The 21,646-nt window shown below is 37.1% G+C and overlaps 1 protein-coding gene across 2 annotated transcripts in view; it reads left to right on the top strand.

Annotated features, from left to right (window-relative positions):
* The window catches only part of LOC126088545 (optineurin), a 140,212-nt gene that overhangs the window by 75,743 nt on the left and 42,823 nt on the right, over nucleotides 1–21,646 (top strand). For both annotated transcript variants that reach the window (XM_049906724.1, XM_049906723.1), the window contains exons 7-10: nucleotides 476–606; nucleotides 7,396–7,557; nucleotides 7,807–8,098; nucleotides 11,679–11,827. In XM_049906724.1, coding sequence (XP_049762681.1) covers nucleotides 476–606; nucleotides 7,396–7,557; nucleotides 7,807–8,098; nucleotides 11,679–11,827 — 734 coding nt within the window. The remainder of the gene's footprint in view (nucleotides 1–475; nucleotides 607–7,395; nucleotides 7,558–7,806; nucleotides 8,099–11,678; nucleotides 11,828–21,646) is intronic.

The raw sequence follows: 21,646 nt of genomic DNA, 5'->3' as shown, positions 1-21,646 counted from the left end.
GCTTTATATCTGTACAAAATATTCCCCTACCATTTTCTCTTTACAAAGACATCAATTTTTGCATTATTTGAGAAATAAGTCATCCTTTTTTTACAATTGTAAGTGTGTCGAGTGTTGCATTGAGCTACAGAATTATATAAACAAAATTTTCGGTTGACCTTCTGAACATCTGAGTCAATTTATCTTATTCATTGTCACTTACTCATTTAATGTTTTTTGAAATGCCATTCCATCCCCTGAGCAGAAGCAATAACAAGAGTCGTTGTCTCTAATAATCAGTGATTTTCTAGGTGCAACAGAGTGAGAAACATGGGTGGAAAGATGAAGACTGCAACAAATTGGAGACAGTAAATTCTTGATCTTTAATTGAGTTGTTCAAATGATAGTAAATTTTATTCTTTAGTGTAGTTGTTTGCCAATCATAGTTTCGCCATTATGTATGCCCAAATTATATCTGAGTTATTTCTGATTTCAGCTTGATGAGAGCTCTACCTCTCCTCAGTTGGATGTGCAAAGTAATGAAGAGACTGATTTTGCTACCAGCATGAAAAATTATGAGAGACATCTACAGCAAATCAATACAAACCTAGATGAGAAGACTGAAAGGTATTTCAAATTAGTGAACTATCTTCACATTTGCAAATCAGTGTAGATGTGTATATTTTTAACAAAGGTGACTCCACTTTTATCTCATACTCTTGAAGAGAAAATTGCTGCCACCGATTGTTCAGATGTGGTGATAACATATTGCATTGTCCAGTGTGTTGTAAAAAAGAGAGAGAGAGAGAAAAGAAAAAAGAAAAAAATACAAGTATCTCCAAAACATCCAAATATAACAATTTAGTCTGTTGAAATTAGTTAACTGGAATAAAATATTTCAATATTTTGCAAAGAAACAGAAAAATTTAGAAAATTATAGGCTTTCCATGGACGGATTCTTCTTCGAGTTTCATAGCTGCTCTGACACACATTTTAATTACATGTTAAAGTTCTTGTCTCTGTGATGTGCAATAATACTACAACAGTGTAAATTTGAGAATGGTAACAACAGAAAAAGAAAAGAAAACAAAAATGAAGAGCAGCAACCACTCACATGCAGACAAGTGATGGCTGAAAGAGAGCCCCTCTAAAAACAAAATAAGAAAACCTATTACCTTTTGGACATAAGCATTTTTTATTCTAATATTAGTACAAAAATTCATTCTACACACACACACACACACACACACACACACACACACACCAGAGAGATCAAATGAGAGAGAGATTATAATGGGAAGAAAGGGATAGAAGATAAGAGGTTGGAAAGAGAATGGGCCCAGGAGACTGTAAATGGGTTACTGAAGGACAGTTCTCGCCTTCACAATTGAGAGGTGCTGGTGCCGTTCGAGGTTGTGTTTAAAATGGCTAGAGTACTAAAGCAACTGTTAAATTCATTGGTGTATTTGTTTGCAGCACTTACAACAGCTTGATGGTGCCGCTTTTTGTATATTTTGCAAGTGACGATGCACGCTTTCTAATCAAAGCAGTGTGAAAATCTTCTGTACCGTATACTTTCCTCTGCTGGTAAGGTTGTGAAACTAATGACAGCAAATAAGAGCATAGCAGAAACACGAAGGCTGTTTCATTCTCGGTTCAAAAACAAAATTGTGAATGAAGGTGGGCAAAAGATAGTAAAGATATGTCTTTCTGTAAAAAGATCCATGTGCAAAGTATACAGGAACTACCACCATCATATCTTAGCAAAGGATCTAGCCGAGAACCTCAGAAAATGCTGGTCCTGCGTAAAATAGCTAAGTGCTTCAATGCCTTTTATCCCATCACTCATTTGCCAATCTTGTGGGGCAATAGAAGATAGCAAAAGGAAAGCTGAAGTTCTAAATTAAGCCATTAAGAAATCATTCCTGCAGAAGGATTGTACAGATACACAACATTGCACAGACTGCAGTATGGATACGTTCATGATATAGAGAAGCAGCTGAAAGAGTCTAAAACAAATAAGTCACCAGGACCAGATGGAAGCCCAATTTTGTTTTACAAAGAGGACTCTACATCATTGGCCCCATCATCTTTTGTGAGTGTATAATATAGCACAAAGTCCCTAGCAAATGGAGAAAAGCGCAGGTGACTTGTGTATATAATAAGGTTAAAAGAACGGGCCCGCAAAAGTACAGACCAATATCCTTAACATTGGTTTGCTGCAGAATTCTTGAACATATTCTCAGTTTGAATAAAATAAAGTTCCTTAGATGGAAAACCTGTCCACATACAGCATGGTCTTAGAAAGGATTGCTCATGCGAAACTCAGCTTGCCCTTTTTTCACATGGTATCCTATGAACTATGGATGAAGGGCATCAGGCAGATTCTGTATTCCTAGATTTCCGAAAAGTATTTGATACGATGCCCCAATGCAGACTGTTGGTAAAGGTGCGAGTACACAGAATAGGTTCCCAGATATCTGATTGGCTCAAAGACTTCTACAGTAATAGGACCCAGTATATTGTCATAAGCAGCAAGTGTTCATCAGAGACAAGGGTATCATCAGGAGTGCTTCAGGGAAATGTGGTAGCCGGCCGCGGTGGTCTAGCGGTTCTAGGCGCGCAGTCCGGAACCGCGTGGCTGCTACGGTCGCAGGTTCGAATCCTGCCTCGGGCATGGATATGTGTGATGTCCTTAGGTTAGTTAGGTTTAAGTAGTTCTAAGTTCTAGGGGACTGATGACCACAGATGTTAAGTCCCATAGTGCTCAGAGCCATTTGAACCATTTTTTAAATGTGGTAGGACCATTATTATTCTCCTCTGTACACGTAACTGATATGATGGACAGGGTGAGCGGCAGTCTGCGACTATTTGCTGTTGATGCTTTATTCTACGGGAAAGTGTCATCTTTGTGTGACAGTGGAATGGTACAAGATCCTGTGATGAATGATATCTAGCTCTAAATGAAAAAAAAAAGTTAATGCAGATGAGTAGGAAAAATAACCCATAATGTTCGAATACAGCATTTGTAGGGAGCTACATGACACAATCAGTTCTATTGAATATCTAGGCGTAATGCTGCAGAGCGATATGAAATGGAACGGGTGTTTAAAGATTGTATTCGGGAAGGTAAATTGTCCACTTCAGTTCTTTGGGAGTTTTAGGAAAGTGTTCATATGTAACCAATTCTTGAATACTGCTGGAGTGTTTGGGATCTCCAGTTTAGATTAAAGGAAAACTTTGAAGCAATTCAGAGGTATGTTGGTAGATTTAGTACCGGTAGTTCTAATCAACACATAATTATTATGAAGATGCTTTGGGAACTCAAATGAGAATCCCTGAAGGGAAGGTGATGTTCTTATTGAGGAAAACTATTGAGAAACTTGAGAGAACTAGTATTTGAAGCTGACTGCAGAACGATCCTACTGCTGCCAAGGTACATTTCACATAAGGACCATAAACATAAGATAAGAGAAATTAGGTCTCTAGAGGGGATGTATGGACAGTCGTTTTTCCCTTGCTCTATTTGCAAATGGAAAAGATGGGAAATTACTAGTAGTGGTACAATACACCCTCAGCCACACACTGTATGGTGGCTTGCAGAGTATGTTTGTAGATGTAGATGCTAATTTAACAGTAAAACAAATTTCAAGTTGTTTTCCTAAAAAAATCAATCAAACTGCAATTCTTTGGAATAATCTGCACATTAATCTGTCTCTGAACTCTGATTCTGAGTGTTACTCAAACAATCTCGCATGCAGCTTCACTTACTGCAGGTGCACACACTGCAGGAAAACCAGGAAAAATGTGGGAATTTGTTGTTGTTACAAATTATTGCGTAGCCTTCGTCCTAAAGCTTTACATTTTGCTGTCGGCAGACACTTGTGTGTGTACTGTGTTTTGTTATTGAAAATGGTGCATTTTATTTGCAACTTAAGTTTCGTTTTGGTGTTATTCCCTCATTTATATTTTATTGCTGCAGTATTATTCCGCAGTAGTGGACTGAAGTAAAATTCTTTGTTAGAGTATCTGTTATTACCGGTCAAAATAACAAAAAGTGTACTGAAAACTGAAACAAAAACAAAGAAAAATTTCCAGAATTCTGAAAAATTCCCAGGTTTTTCCCAATGAAATGAATTAGGGAGTGTCTTTACTGCTTCACTGTAACCCTTCCACTACCTTTGCAATGTATGTGTCAAGGGAAACCTGCTAATGATTTGCAGAATTCTTATAATTACAACTTGTGCTTTCTTCAAGTTTTATTGTTATTCCTCTGCTCGGCTCCATATTGTCACATCGAATTAGTTACATAGGCAACACAATGGATGGATTTTCAAAGTGAGCTGCTGTCATGTTTTCCCATACAGTTCGTATCGGTGAATTGTGTGCATGCAGTGACATTTTTCACATCACAAATGGTGCCCATATTGTGTACCTGTGAAGTGAATTAAAAACTTAGAGAGATGTTGTATCCACTGATGTGCATATGTGCATTCTGTATGTCTGGTAGTTTTTGTGCAGTCAACTTCTGAAACCTGAGAAGTACTTAAGAATAACTCTGTACATCCAACCCCTCCCACATCAGGAAACGAAACACCAAGAAATATTTTTTTCATATTGTTACTTCTGACTGTGACATTAATTAAAAGAACCATCCATTGATGTCGTTCATTCTGGAAAGAGAAAAAAATAGTGAAAAGGTAAAGGTCAAGTGAAATTTTTTAGCAATCCTTGGCAGGTGAAGTTGTTAACTTTTTGTGTTACTAATCATATAACTGACACAGTAAATGGTAGCAGCACGTCTCGTAGCAGGTTTTACAAGGTTCTGTAACCAATTTAAACAGAACTTTACGCATGTTCACAGATAATCATCTTCTCTTGAAAGAAAGAAAAGTCTTAAACTGCCAGTCATCCTTTCTACATGTAACAAAATCTACTCAAACACAAAACATAAAACCTGTACTGCGTGATAAAGTGGCACAACCCTAGATGAAACTCCAAAGATCCATTGGTAGTTCACCAAAACTGACATAGCTTAATAAAATACATTCTGTAACAGCCACAAACCACAAAATAAATATTTAATACATTGTATTTTTCCTTCCCATTTCTGATTTACAACATTTTGTTCATCTTCCAATGACAGCAGCGCACCTTACGACAAGCTGTTAATCAATTGTTGAGTGCTTACAGTACCATGACACCAGTAGAAATATTCTAGTTGTTTCAAAAAAATATGCACTTTCCATGGTGTGCAAAATATATTGTTGATTCATTCGTCACTGTTATTTGTGCTTCTGTCAAAACACACTCAAGAATGTCGTGCGAGATTGTGTTACCATTTTGCTTTAACACAGAAGAACCTGATTTCACATTAACGTAACATATTTAACCTCTATTTATAGCACACAGAGAAGCTACAAGGTGAAAAGGCCACAATCTATACAAGCTTAGGTTCAGTTTTCATTTAAAAAAAATTTACCGTTTTTTCATTTGGTTTTGGGAAATAAGATTGAGAACTTAATTTAATTGAACTATATGATACGACGCATTGTCAAGTACAACAATGAATCTGCTTGGGAGATTTGAGATGTATTGGTTTTGGAACCATAAAACAGAATTTGTACTGTAAATCTAATCAGATTTTAGTAAAGGAATAGTGAGATGTATATGTTTCTATTATGTACAAATATTTTCTTTTTTAATATCATGATGCTAGTGATGATTTCTTTGCCAGTGTTTCATTTCTATATATCTAAGGAAAAAGATGTAGTAGACATTCTGCAGTGCCTGTGAACAACAGCTGCACTACAGACTATTGGTCCAGAAATCTCTCTCTCTCTCTCTCTCTCTCTCTCTCTCTTCCACATCATTATCCCATTACTGCAGACTGATTTGTGTGTGTGTGTGTGTGTGTGTGTGTGTGTGTGTGTGTGTGTGTGAGTGTGTGTATGTGTTTTGTCCCATCAGGTTAAGATCAGATGAATTTGGTGGCCAGAACATCAACAAGATTTCACTGTCACATTTCTCTAACCACTGCAGTATGATTATAGTCTTATCACCTTATCACGCATACAGTTACCCTTCTAGAAGATGCCATCGCCATTCGAGAAGACGTCAAGCATGAACGGTTACCGAAGATTGACAACAATGTGCTTGTAGTCCACAGCTCTCATTGTGCTTTAAGTAACTACCACAGATCCCATCGATGCAGAGGAGAATATCCCTCATAGTAGATCACTGCCCTCACATTGACCTGCGTCGAAGGCGTGATTCATGTTTCAAGCTGCTATTCACATGGACAATGGTGTGTCGGAACACAACCATCAATGTAATGTAAGAAGAAACTTGGTATCATCTGACAAGGTGACGCTTTGCAGTTGATCCCCTGTCTAATCTCAGAGATCATATGCCACTGTGGTAGTCATCGACGATGTCATTGGGGCAACATGAGACCACTTAGGGGTCATCAGCTGTTCTCTCTTCCAATAATTTTTCTTTCATGAAAGATTCTGAATGAGATCCGTACTGATTTGCCTTAAACAATATTGAAATAATTTTAAGACTAACCACTGAGAAATTGATCGATGATGATCGAAACAGAAGAAATGAATTAAAATTTGTGCCGCGGCCAGGACTCGAACTTGGGTCTTCTTGTTTGCTAGGCAGAAATGCTAACCATTACACGACCACAGCACGATGGTCAACATTGCTGCACGAACTACCTAAGTTGAGTGCCATTCCTGACACATACTTCAATTCATATCTTCTGCTTATTTTCCCTTACATTGTCACTACTGCCAGCGCTCTCCAGCATTGGAATAGCACCCCAGTGTTGGACTTAATGGGAAAGTCCTGTACCATAGGTGATCTTATAGATCTTATAATTAAATTTCTCAGGCAAACATTAATTATAAGATTTATAAGATCACCTATGGTACAGGACTTTCCCATTAAGTCCAACACTGGGGTGCTATTCCAGTGCTGGAGAGCACTGGCAGTAATGACAATGTAAGGGAAAATAAGCAGAAGATATGAATTGAAGTGTGTGTCAGGAATGGCACTCAACTTAGGTAGTTCGTGCAGCAATGTTGACCATCGTGCTGTGGTCGTGTAATGGTTAGCATTTCTGCATAGCAAGCAAGAAGACCCAGGTTCGAGTCCCGGCTGCAGTACAAATTTTAATTCATTTCTTCTGCTTCGATCATTATTGTAGATAATGAAGAGACTTAAATGTCCCAGGGAAACATTTAATTGTAAGATCACTGAGAAATTGATACTACTTGAGAGGTACTTGTGTCCCGCAATCTTTTTCTCATTTCCTTAGATAAAGTATTGTTCTAGTAGACTTGCCATTAAAACTTTTTATTTTTGATGTCCATGGTAAATATCTTCTCATATGCCCTTCTTTTGTAGGTACACAACTTTGGACAGCTGGCTACAGGTAGCTGCTGACAATGTTAATCAGTGGAATGGAGTCCCAAGTGCAGATTCTGCTATTATAGCAAATCTCAAGAAAGAAATCCAGGACTTACGACAATTATTAATAAAAGAACAGAGCTTTGGACATGATAAAAAGTACGTTAAGTCTAATACGCCATTACTGAAGTCCCGATGGTGGTGTTAGTTATAGCTTGTAAGATACAAAATGATGAAACTACAATTTAGGAATTGCAGTTTTTTATTCAGGGTTTCAACCTGAATTTTGTCTATGGGATTCTTTTTCTTTTTTAATTTGCTATTTCTGTTTTTCTGTTGTTACAAATGTGAGAAAGTATCTTGTGTAAGAGCAAGAGAGAGATTTCATACAAGGCTTTTACATTTCAGAATAAACTTAGCTGAAGCTCAGTCACAGTTTCAGAAATTATTCTCAGACTACCAAGAACTTTTAGAAGAGTGGGAAAAATTTCATGCGGAACAGAAAACAAAAGAAAAACAAAACAATGAATACCATGAATTTCAAGTTCGAGGGTATGTCGAAAAAATAGACAACCTTACCGCACAACTGATGTCAAAAGAAGAAGCTCTTACACAACAGAAACAACGAATTGATGAACTGACTAAAGAAGTAAAGAAGCTTGAGCAAGAAAAAGAAGAAATTCCTGTACTAAAAGCCCAGGTATTTGCTCATAAGAATTTCCGAAAGATAAACAGTTATTTTAGTGGGAATTTATAATTTATGTATTTGCGGTCTAAGAGATTTATCTCATCCATTAATTCATTTATTTTATAATTGATATATTGTGAAATGCAGTGTGACTCCATTGCATAAACATCAGTGAAATTAGTGACAAGCTTTCAAACCAAGAGGATTACAAAGGACCATAGCATGACATTAACAGTTTTTAAATTAAACTGTTTTAGTAGACATTCTTTTCAATTTTATCTATGTTTCATTTACAGAGAAATATTTTGTCCTTATATTTCAAAACACTATTTTTGTGACTGTGTTTTTTTAAAAACTAGAAAATAGATACTGTACTTGCATATACCGCCATGGACAATGAAACTGTGGATGTTATTTTAAAGAGTATCCCATGTATTCTGTTAAATAGCCTGTGGTAAAGAACCAACATCAACAGACGTTCAGATAACTTCTGCGTAGTGGAGAAAATAAAAGTAACATTCCTCAAAAAGGGATAATTTTGCGAGCTCCACAAGGAAATAATTGTGCTGCACTATTAAAAGTAGTGTACACATTTCCAGTACACTGTGTCGTTCTCCTCTTCTCTTCAGCAAATACAGTGTTAGACAATAAGATTTACTGTTAAATGAAACTGGATTCTGCTGCTAACATACAAGATTTAACTGAAGCTATCAGTAAAAGGTGGCTTTAAATTAAGGCAGCACATCTGTAGTGGAACATGCATGCATAGAATATACAGGGTAACCAGTAAGTCCCATAATGAGATTTTCACTCTGCAGCGGAGTGTGCGCTGATATGAAACTTCCTGGCAGATTAAAACTGTGTGCCCGAACGAGACTCGAACTCGGGACCTTTGCCTTTCGCGGGCAAGTGCTCTACCAACTGAGCTACCGTAGCACGGTAGCTCAGTTGGTAGAGCACTTGCCCGCGAAAGGCAAAGGTCCCGAGTTCGAGTCTCGTTCGGGCACACAGTTTTAATCTGCCAGGAAGTTTCAGTAAGTCCCATAGATTGAAATAGAAGAATGTCATTTCAGACATTTTAGGTCTTTGCACATGCTTAGTTTTGGCTCCTCTTGGGCATTCAGCCAAGTGTCATCATCCCGATGATGCAATATTTTGGCAAACTGTATCCTACTGGGTGCTGTTTTTGTATCCCCTCCCTCCTGTGGTTAGCAACAGACTTGTAGTACCTTGGTCGGCTTTGCGTGGGTGTACACTGTTGGGACACAGACTATGATCCTCAGGCTCTGTGTTGCCATAGCAGCTCTGGGCACTGCTGATGCAGAAGACACTCGTCTACGTGGTGCGATCTTAGCTCTTCAGAAGCAAATGAGTGGATAATCCCACAGACAGCCATTCTGCTTTGAAAGCATTCAAGATTGGGTCCCATGCCTCCTTGGTTAAAAACCACTGTCTTCATTCATGACTCTGTGCAGAGTCTTTTAAGACTCATCACAAAATTATTTCGCCTGCTCTAACAATTTTGTGCTGACCAATTCATGGTATGTCCTTGAGAAATGCAGTGCTCTGCAACCAATCCCTTCATTGGTTGTCCCTTATCTGTGTAACACTTATGCTCTTAGCATGTTTCCTGTGCTGTGTGGATAATTTGGTGTACATAAATTTTCCTGCACTGGCCTGGGATGCAATAGACTCACAGTTTCCAGAGTCCTGGGTTGTCCTTGACAGACCGCAACTAGACTGTTATCCTTTGGTGGAGCATGTTTCCTGTGGTGTGTGGATAATTTGGTGTACATAAATTTTCCTGCACTGGCATGGGATGCAATAGACTCACGGTTTTCAGAGTCCTGGGTTGCCCTTGACAGACCACAACTAGACTGTTGTCCTTTGGTGGGCGAAACATGCACTTCGCACTTTATTTTTTGGAGTATTCTTCCAATTTTCATTGTTTCTTTTCCCCTTTGACTGTGGGATAAACTCTGTCGCAACATGTTTCTTTTATTTCCCTGCAAGATGTAGCCTAAGCTTCTTTCTTTAGCTTTATGGCATACAGGAACTGGTGGATACTGTAACCATTTTTTATGGAAAACAAGGTGTCAAGGTGCAGATGCAGCGACGTCACTACTGAACTGTCTTGGTGAGAGATTTCATGAGTCCTTTTAATTAGTGTGCTGAGGTCACCTTCACTTTGTGAGGGTGCATGACTGCTGGAAGCATGCAAGTATAAATATGTGTGCATTGATGTATGATAAACACAGTAACTTATGTGCCATCCAGCTTGACAAGCAGAAGCTGGTTCAGTGCAGTGGTTTCAGGTGTTACCAAAGTCATATAGATGGTATTATCTCTTACAAGTCTAAGTTCGCAGACTACTGGCATGAGTTCGCAGACTACTGGCACTGGGACTCTTTTGCCAGATGCCTCCTTAAACATGTTGGCCACTGCCGATGATAGAGGGAAACCCATCACTACTCCTTCGGTTTGTTCATAATAATTTCCTTCACTTGGGAAACATGTTGACATGATTGTTAATTCATGGAGTATCATTAGAGATGGCCCAGTCTTCTCTCCTATGATTTTTAGCAAGTGTCTTAGGAGGTACCTTTGTAAAGAGTGATATTACGTCAAAGGTCACCATAAGATCTTATTTCCCTGGTTGGAAGTTCTGAAGGTGCTAGATAAAATGCTCAGAATTCTGTATGTGGTGCAGGCATATGCCAATGAAGGGGCTGAGTGTTGTTGTCAGATGTTCTGCTGGCCCCTACATTGGACACTTGTGTTGCTTAGGATAGGATGGACTGGAATCCTTTCTTTTTGGACTTCTGGTAGTCCATAAAGTCTAGGAGGTGCAGCGACTCATTAACTATGTTCTTTGGGAAAGTATTTTGGTGATGATTGGTGACGTACCATCTCACTGGGTTGGGTGGATTGTCTTCACTTCTGTAGGTGTTATCCTGTAGTGGGTCATACATTTTCTGCTTGTGTACGTGAAGTGGTACAGGACAGTAGAATTTCCTTTGTTGCTGGGATGATGGCTGTCCCAGAATCATCTTAAGCCCTTTCCTGTCATCCTCGGAGAGATTTGTCATTAGTTGAATTGCCCTGAGGCTCAGTGGTGATAACGTAGTAACTTAGGACTGCCATTCATGTCCCAACTACACACTTCCTGCCACCTCCCAAGCAGAGCTGCACCCAGTCAATGCTGGCCACTCTGCAGAAGACAGTCAGTCATCAGGACCATTTGGGATGGCAACAGATTATCTTGCAGACATATCTCACCATCTGGACACACCTCCTGGCTGAGTACTTCAATAGAGTTCAGAATCATTGTAGGCTGGGAGCACCTAAAATTGTGTCATTTACATTTTCTATAAAAATGTAGATAACTGGGGTTCTTTCTGTAATAAGGTTTCATTTTGTGTAATGTATAAGCAGACAAAAGTTAATTTGAATCTGTAGATCATGCGTGTTGTTTTATTGGAGTTCCTTGGGTTTAACAATAAATTTTGAAGTTATTAGGAAATCAAGATATAGATATCTTAGACTTGGAGCTAGTATTAAACTTACATTTGAATATTTTTGTGCTTGTCAGGCGGAAGTATACCAGTCAGATTTTATTGCTGAAAGAGAAGCAAGAGCTAATTTGGCAGGAGAGAAAGAAAAATTGGCTGAAGATCTAAGAAAACTCCACCGCCAGAACAAGGAGCTTCGGGAAGAATTAGAAAAGTGTCGGCCTGACAGGTCAGTTAAGAGGTTACTAAATTTACATTTTTGTAGTGCTTTATTTCAAGAAATTAAAAACCTAAACATTTAAAAAATCAATGAGTCAGTGTTAATGGTATTTAATTTGTGTAAACAACAGTAAACTGATTGATTTGTGTATAATTATGAAATGAAATATAGTATTAAATTCAGTGTAGTTTGTATATACATTACCCAATGCTTAATGCCTCTTCTGTCCACAAATTAATTACATTGACTTAGAGAAAGAATTGTCAGTAAAAATTGTTAGATACTGACCATGGCAATAGCAGTGAAGAGTATGCATATAAAATAGTGTTAAAAACAGAATTCACTAGTATGTACATGCTACACATATCTGAAACAGCATTTGATTACAGTTTCATTATTGAAAGGGACATCAAATTGTTTCAGGGAAGCAATTTTTCTAAAATGAGTTTTTTTTACAAACCATGTATCTTGACCAAAGTGACACCAAAGTGGATGAAGTCTTTCTCAATGCAGTGCTCAGAACATGAAAAGTCTTTCATTGGTATACCTGCAACTCAAGTGGCCTAATTTCATTACTGGTTATTAGAGTAAATCAATGTGCAGCTTATAATATACCTTTTTTGAATATTTTATAGTAGCATACAGAGATAGATTGGAGCAGTGTTACACATTTTCGATTGCACATAACCCGTGGTTGCATTTTCCATACCACAGTTCACATAATGTCCCATGTTTCTTTTGTGACAGATTTCCTTGCAATCTCTGTATTGTTCACCTTATGTACCAAGCAAGTTAAATGATTTTCCCTTCTTCTTTTTTTTTTTTTTTAAGTCGGGGCATCCCAACATGTGGGTCAACCATTTTGATCAAGTTTTGCAAGAACATTGTCCGTTGAAAATAGAGAGACACATGAAACTTCCTGGCAGACTAAAACTGTGTGCTGGACCGAGGCTCAAACTTGAGACCTGAGTTCGAGTCTCTGTCCGGCCCACAGTTTTAATCTTCCAGGAAGTTACATATTAGCGCACGCTGCACTGCAAAGTGAAAATTTCATTCTCTGAAGAGAACATGTTTTGGTTTTTTGATAGACATCCTCTAGTTTTTGAAACTATCAAGGTCAAAGTCGCTGATAGAAAATTATATTTTCATTGAACGATCATCTAAAAACAAGCATTTTTTTTATTAATGCAATATGAGGTGCACAGTTAATAATGTTCAAGTTACTAGCATTTTTGTGTTGTCCAGCAGAGCAAGGTCAGCGGCCATGTGCTCGGTGCTTTAGACTACTAAACTGCTGAGCCAATTTTGATTCTTGGTCGTGGCATTTTTTTCGGTGTTTCTGATAATATCATGATAATTGGAACACTTTTCTTTAAGTAAAACATTGGTAGGTGTGATTAATAATCAAATAAGTATATATTGTAATGTATTGACAATTATTTTCATTTTGATATGTTGCACAAAAAATACCTAAAGTATTTTATTGCGAAATCCTAACTGATTGTCTATTCATGCTAATTGTCACAATCAGTGGGGTGAAACCTATCATAGAAATAGCAAAACATGAGTATTTCTTACACAATATGCAATGCAGGAATGAAATCTTGCTGCATCGACATGTTTTCTGGTACATTGTTGGTAGAAAACAGTGGTTCACGTTGCTAAAATCAGATTTATCAGATGTCAAGACAGGCGTGGGCAACTAGTTATGCACCAACACGTGAATTTTGATAGCATCCACTCTATTAGTGTAATGCCTCGACCGCTATCTCTTGTTTCTTGCTTCTAGTTTCTTTGGGTGGAAATGAGATGGGCAGTGGTCAAATCCTGAGATCTGGCCATGATGATGGTAAAAACTATCCAATACCATAACAGTTAAAGACAAGGCACAACACATTCTCAAATAAAGCATGATAAAGTGGAAGCTTCTGCCATTTCCAGTGCACATTCACTGTAAATTGGCGAAGAATGTGTGGGTCAGGATCATTATTATGCCTGGCTACATAGTGGTCGAGGTGTCCGAGGACAAATACAGTTGAAATAGTCTTTGTCCGAGGGAAAATGGAAAAGTCCAGCTAGAGAAGAAATTCAACCAAGAAAGCAGCTTCATCTGATTGAGTAAGAAAACCAGTTGTCGGTGAGTCCAGTGTCAGTATTCTTGTCCGCAACAGACAAGACCCTTTGGTGATATATCAGATTGATGTCGGGTGTCACAGAGATCAGTTGGATGAAGAGCAATCCTATGGAGGCGTTTGTTGGTCGGGATCAGATTATGAATGAATGTGTATCATAATGAACCGACTTCCATCAGGAGGATAGGAAGAATGTGAAACCACACTCTTTTTCCAGGATATCAATGATGCGGTAGTTTCAACAGCAGAGAGGGATGATTGTACTCCCCAGTGGGAAAGCAAAGATTGGTGGTAAGATGTGTCATTGATAAAATGTCAGCTCCCAGAAAACTTTTGCAGGAAATTTTTGGTATAAAATTCTTGTATGTGCCGCAATTTAGAGTTGATCTCGCCAGTATCTGCAGGGGGGGGGGGGGGGGGGAGTCAGACTGTCCAGTCAAAGACACCTAAATAAGCAAGCTGTTATGGAGAGAGTAGCTGGAGTACATGTTAAGATGTTACACCGTTTAAACAACATTGAAGGCTTTACTTTGATATCGGGAAGTGCCAACCCTCCAAGGGGACTGGACCTCACTACCACTTCACACTGGAGTCAAAAAATATGACTTTCCCACAGGAAATAGCCAGACAATTGCACCAGTTTGTGCACCATTGTTGCGGGGAGTGGGAATATTTGTGCATCATAATACACTTCACTGAAAATGTAGGAATCTGAGATCTGTACATCACGAAGAAAGCTAAGGGAACTTTACTTGTGTTAACAAATTGCCTCTTGTATTTGATGAATGCGATCCATCACCTCTCACCAGTTGAGTGCAGCCATTTTCATTTGGCTGTGGTCCATGGTGATCGCCAATGGTTTGTGGCGAGCAAGCACCAGTGCCCATGGAATGACAACTTGACAAAAACTCTGCAATGGTAACAGGGTACATTTCCATTCATTATTGCGGGCCCCAGAGAGAGAACAAAAGGAATCCAACATGTCCTTGAGCAAGGATGTGTCATCGATATGAGATAGCTATACCATAACATCATCCGTGTACAATCACACGGAGAAGGTTTTTCCCAATATCTTCAAACCATGTAAATGAACAGCAATATGGTGAAGCAGAGGTTCTATGGACAATACAAAAAGCAACATGGAAAGGGGCTTCGTTGTAGTAAGCCCCATCAGATTGTTATCTGGGGAGTAAGTTGTCCTTTCACCACGACAGACACATGAATACAATTAAAAAGATTGGATAATACCTGACACGCAGTATGATTGAGACCAGTCACCTCAAACACCTGCATCTAGAAATTGTGACTGAACCGGTCAAATGCCTTATTGAAATCAACAAAAAGTAAGGTAAGGCTTGAAATACGGCAAATGTTATCCCGGCTGACGCCCACAATTGAAATACGGCTAAGACACAAGTTGAAAATATGCTCACTATTTTTTATTTACTTAAATTTGCCATATTTCGTGACAGTACCTTTTTCATTAGACGTTTACACGGCGATATAGTCTTGGCTGCAGTTGTCTAAGTATGATTCCACAATGCATCTCTGTTGGTTGCAGAATTGACGTGGTTCAACGTGTTTCTCTCATTTTGGTGTTTCAAATACAGTTTCTTCAAATGTAGTTTCTTCTTTTTTTTAGTTAATACAAAAATAATAGTAACATACTTCAAAATTATTTATGACGGCGACCTTCACATTGTTCTTCCGTCAACACCATGGTCAACACACACCAAGAGTTAGCTGCCGACTAAGTACAGTCAAAGACGACTCTAGCGTCAAAGATATTTTACACCACACACAATCTTCCAGCTGTAATCAGTCTCTTTGCTATTCTTCGATACATTTTCTAATAGTAATCAATATGCTTTTACTCTCAAAAACAGAAGTAAATTAACATATAATAAGACAAATTATAATAAATCCTGACAAAAATATAAGAAAACATTTAAATTCGGTATCGACAAATACGGTAAAAAAATTACATCTCCCAGATCCATTACAACTGCTCCCCAGGGCTTTTGTTGTTATGGACATATACAACAAAATCCCGACCACACTCAGTAATGGATCTGTATTACACAATTAGTACATTAATGATGCAGTCTGATAACCTCTTCCAAATTTGGACTCTTTGAATCTGTGGACTTGTTACTGGCTGTTATTGCAATGATACTTCCCAATCAATCTCATACACAAAAATTTCAAGTAAAAAAAATTATTTAACATGACAAATATACATGGTATAAATCATACATGAGAAATATTCTAACATACAGCATACAGATTGAAAATAATAGAAAGGCAAAACTCATTTCCTACAATAAGATTCAAAATTATTTTTTTTTTCAGTTATTTATGTACACTTTCCTCTACTACAATATTACTACAAATTACATTCTTGTGAAGAGTACTTTTGCTCCCCACAACATCAGTACAAACAACAATAAACTGCTCATATATCATGAGGCTTTATCTAAAATTGGTTTTGAAACTTATACCTTTGCATGCATGTCCTCACATGCATGCCTTCACCCACAGGGAAGACTTAGCTTCCAAAAATTAGAAAAATTCAGAAATGCTCACTATGGAGACTTTTTTTTTTTTGTAAAAAAGTAAAAATAAATCTTTCTCTCATTTTTTGTTACAACAGTGTTTTTTCATCAGTTTCAATTAACATGTGACTTCAAATTATTACTTTATACATGCAAATATACATACTTGGTTGTACAGGCAGTTTTGTTCTAACAAGCGTATTCCAGTGGAGGACTTTTGTTTTAGATGATAATAGGTTATTTAAATTTTGAATATATTTCCCCCCCCCCCCCCCTCCCGAAACCACTACTATAGGATATGCCCTGATACTCCTTTCTATTATATTACATCCTTCCATCTTTTTCAGCTCTTTCTCAACAGCAGGTCTTTTTGATATTGCAATACTGTATGGTTTTATGAAAAATGGTTCATGAGGTTTTACCTGAAGCTCACACTGATAACCGTTTACCCTACCAGGTATGTCACTGAAAACATCACTGTATTCCCACAGCAGATTTTCTAACTGTTGTTTTTGCTCCCCAGTTAAATTTTGTGTTTCCGAAATTTTCAAATTTACTAAATTCCCAAATTCAACTTCATCAGTATCAAATCTATGAGTTTCAATACTCTCCAATCTATTTTCTTTTAGTAAATTGATACTGTCAAAATTTCCATTACTCTGATCACCAAGTGTGTTCACAAAATTTGTCTGAATGTATTCCCTTTCACTAGTTTCTATCAAAAGTTTTCTTCCAACCCAATCAAATGCTGTATTTACTTTTACTATCCAATTCATACCCAAAAGAAAATCCTCATTAAATTCCTGAATTACAAAACATCCATGTGTGAACAACTTGCCTTCAATTAAAAATGTCACTAAAGCCTGGCTTTTTACCAATTTACTGCTCTTCCCAGTAGCACCTTTTATCTTTACCCCAACAACTGGCATTTCAACAAAATCTTTCCCCACTTTCAATTTCTTGCTTAACCTTTCAGATATTCCCGAGATCTCACTTCCTGTATCAATTAAACATTTACCAATCCATGACCCAATTTGAACTTTTATATAAGGACTGCAAAATTGATCACTTTTCTCAGAACCTGTATCCTCATGTAATAAATCACTTTCAATTTCCCCAAACCTATACTTATCAGAATCATATGGTATATCATTACATGTATTATTTGTCAAAGTTATAAAATTTGCACAAGATACAAAATTGTCATTAGTACTCTCTATTATCTCAAATAGCCAAGAATTTTCATCCAAATCACATTGTATACTATCGAAGTACTTATCCTTCAGCTTTTCAAAAATAAAATATCTCATCTTTTTCCACCACTCAGGACATACAGTTTCACATACATTAATAAGCATCTTTCTAAAGTTCTTGTCAAAAGAAACAGTTTCACTGTTCAGCCACATATTCATAAGAAATGTGTGTGTATCATTAGTATCTGTAAAAGTTTCACTTAGGTTAGAAGTTATACATGTGTCATCGTTATTTGTGTAGTCAGATTCTTTACCAACAACATCAAAATTCACACTTTCACATACATCCAACTTGTGAGCTTTATTCATCCTGGTAACATCCCTGGGAATTTCTATAATATTCTCACTATTTAATCCATTTTCAACCATGTGTATACCCAACTCCCTATTTAAACTAATGAAATACCTTTCCTCAACATCATCATCAATCCCATTACTATCATTATCAACTTTATCATCAACATCATTATCATTATACATATTCAGGTCATACACATTCAAATTATCCCCCAAAATATAATTTCCCCTTTCTAAAGTTACCAGATCCCTTTCACCAATATTTTCATTCTCACAGCATGCATTCTCTCTTTCATTCACACACATCTCTGAACTACTACAAATTACATCATCTGACAAAGTGTTGTTCTTTTCTGCCCAAGTGTAAAACTCTGTTAAATTAAATGGATCACAATTACTTCTATATACTGTATGTTCTTGTGTACTGAAAATTTTATTTTTATCAATATTATTTTCCTCTTGAAATTTCTTCAATAAGTAACAACTAATGACCTCATGTGATTGCTTAGGTTTGGAACTGTCATGTTTGGGTTTATGATACTCACATCCATTGGTCCTTTCATCATGCTCACCTTCTGCCTCAACCTTGCGGACCTTCAAGGGGGCGTCTACTCGTTTTTTGTTTCCTGAATTACAACTTGTTCCTGTTTTAACTGCTGATTGTGGTTCTGCCAATGTCTCTGATCAACATTTCTGTTCCCATTTCTATGCCAAACATTACCTGATTGTCGGTAGTTTCTATTGTACTGATCTCTATCAAAATTTCTGTGATTTTGATCCCTAAAGTGTTCTCTATTTTGTTGATTATTAACGCGAAAATGTTGTTCTTGTTTTGGATAAAAATTATGGTCCTTTTTCTGAAAATTGTTATATCCCCCTGAATTTTGACTGACACCATGATAATTGTTTTGTTCCCTTTTTTGAAAGTTATCATTTCCCCAATTTTGACCGTTACCTTTCTGAGTAAACCCACTGTGTGTTCTTGTTGTTACCCTATCCAACTTTTCAATATAATTGAGAAACTGCTCTACATTACTATCAGGACAATGAACTAAACTCAACTGCATTGCTGATGGCAATCTTCTCTTTAAGGTATCAATTTTGATCAAGTCATCCAAAGGTTTTGTTAAATGAATAAGTTTTTGAAGTTCACTTTTGCAAAATTGTTTCATGCTCCCATCTGATTCTCTATAGTTTCGCCCATTCAAAAATTCACTTTTGATTCTAGTTTGTTTAAGATCATCCCAAAAATTTTCCAGAAATTTTGATTCAAATTCTGAAAATGTCATCCCCATAGTTACAATCTGGTTTGCCCAAGTCAAAGCTTCCCCTTCCAAGAATTTTTTCACAAATTTAATTTTTATTTCATCTGGTGAGTGAGGTAAAAAGCAATCCTTACAACACAGCATAAAATCAACGGGATGTAAGGGTCCATCTACCGAAAAGTGCTTCACTGGAATATTAGATACAAGATTACATGTGTTGAAATTGTAATTTTTGCTTTGAAATTCAATGTTAAAACTTTCAATATTTTCGCTAAGTTCTTTGACAGATTTTTTGTTTTCTAAATCATTGCATTCTACTTTTTCTTCTAAAGTAACCAAACGATTGTCAGTTTTTTGTTCTACATTTTTTACTAAAACTTTTGTATTCTCATCCAAATTTTTAATTTCCCCTTTAATGTCATTAAAATCAATTAAATTTATTTCCCTATCTGCCAGTAACTCATTTTTTACAGTATTAATTTCACCACTCAATTTAGCATCAATTTCATCTACTTTTGCTTCCACAGATTCAATTTTTTCCTCAGCATTGCCAACTCTGTTCGAAAGATCACCCACTTGGGTATTGACTGCTTGGACTTGCAACAAAATGTTATCAATTTTTTCATCCCAGTAAGTCTTATTGTCATCAAGTGTTTGTTTAATTTCTTTCATGAAATTTACAAGAAAACTTTTTAAATCAAACTTATCGGTTCTTTCTCTTTCATTTGACCTGTCCTGATGTTCGAAGTCTATTAAATTACTACTTTCTACTTTAGGCACAATACTCTCGAAAATCTCATGTCATTGTGAAGAACAAAAATTTATACACAACAATACAGAACAAGATAAAAAGATTGTTTTAACAAAATACGATGGTTTCGTGACTTATCTGGAACACTCTTCTACTGTTGCAAAACCACGTTTTCCATCCATGTGATTGTTGACCAATATTCTTGAAGTATTTTCTTCTGTTGAAAATTATATTTTTTGCCGAAACATTTCTTCATCAAAACTTTCACTTCCCGATGAACACAAACACTGTAACACACATTCTGAAGAAACTGGTATTAACACACAAAAATTTTCTTCCTCGTAGCACTGTTGAAAATCTCGTGAACACAATATCCCGGCTGAGCCCCCAGTTGAAATATTGTATCCCGGCTGAGCCCCCAGTTGAAATACGGCAAATGTTATCCCGGACGAGACACAAGTTGAAAATACGGCTAAGACACAAGTTGAAAATATGCTCACTATTTTTTATTTACTTAAATTTGCCATATTTCGTGACAGTACCTTTTTCATTAGACGTTTACACGGCGATATAGTCTTGGCTGCAGTTGTCTAAGTATGATTCCACAATGCATCTTTGTTGGTTGCAGAATTGACGTGGTTCAACGTGTTTCTCTCATTTTGGTGTTTCAAATACAGTTTCTTCAAATGTAGTTTCTTCTTTTTTTTAGTTAATACAAAAATAATAGTAACATACTTCAAAATTATTTATGACGGCGACCTTCACATTGTTCTTCCGTCAACACCATGGTCAACACACACCAAGAGTTAGCTGCCGACTAAGTACAGTCAAAGACGACTCTAGCGTCAAAGATATTTTACACCACACACAATCTTCCAGTTGTAATCAGTCTCTTTGCTATTCTTCGATACATTTTCTAATAGTAATCAATATGCTTTTACTCTCAAAAACAGAAGTAAATTAACATATAATAAGACAAATTATAATAAATCCTGACAAAAATATAAGAAAACATTTAAATTCGGTATCGACAAATACGGTAAAAAAATTACATCTCCCAGATCCATTACAGGCTCCAGGAACAGAAGTAGCTGCAACTACCGAGATGACATCCTGGCATTCGACTACAGAAGTCTGGATTGTGCGTCTAGACACAGCTTTGGTGAACTGCAGTAATTTTATCAAGCAATATTGACAAAGGCTGTAAACTGCGCATGAGACAGTTTTGCAATCGAAGGAGTGTGATTGGGCTGAATTTATCAGTGTCTCGACATCTGGTTGTCTTTGGAATTAGAACACTTTTACCGACCATAAAAGGGACAGAAACTGCCCCTCCCCAATCCCTGCACCCTCTGTATCACCTCATTTACCAGTGTCATGATGGTACCACCTCTAAGAGGCCAAAATTCCTTAGGAATACCACTGAGTCCCAGCAATTTTTGCATGAACCAACTATAAGGCAATATTTATCATCTCAAGTAAAGTCATATAGAATCATCATGAAATGTAGGAGTAATCACACAGTACAGGAGAGAAGTAAATGCATCGGGGAAAATTGTGTCAATAGCCCAGATG

This window comes from Schistocerca cancellata, chromosome 6 (assembly GCF_023864275.1).
Source record: "Schistocerca cancellata isolate TAMUIC-IGC-003103 chromosome 6, iqSchCanc2.1, whole genome shotgun sequence".
Lineage (NCBI taxonomy): Eukaryota > Metazoa > Arthropoda > Insecta > Orthoptera > Acrididae > Schistocerca > Schistocerca cancellata.
This window is presented reverse-complemented; position numbering and strand designations above follow the sequence as displayed.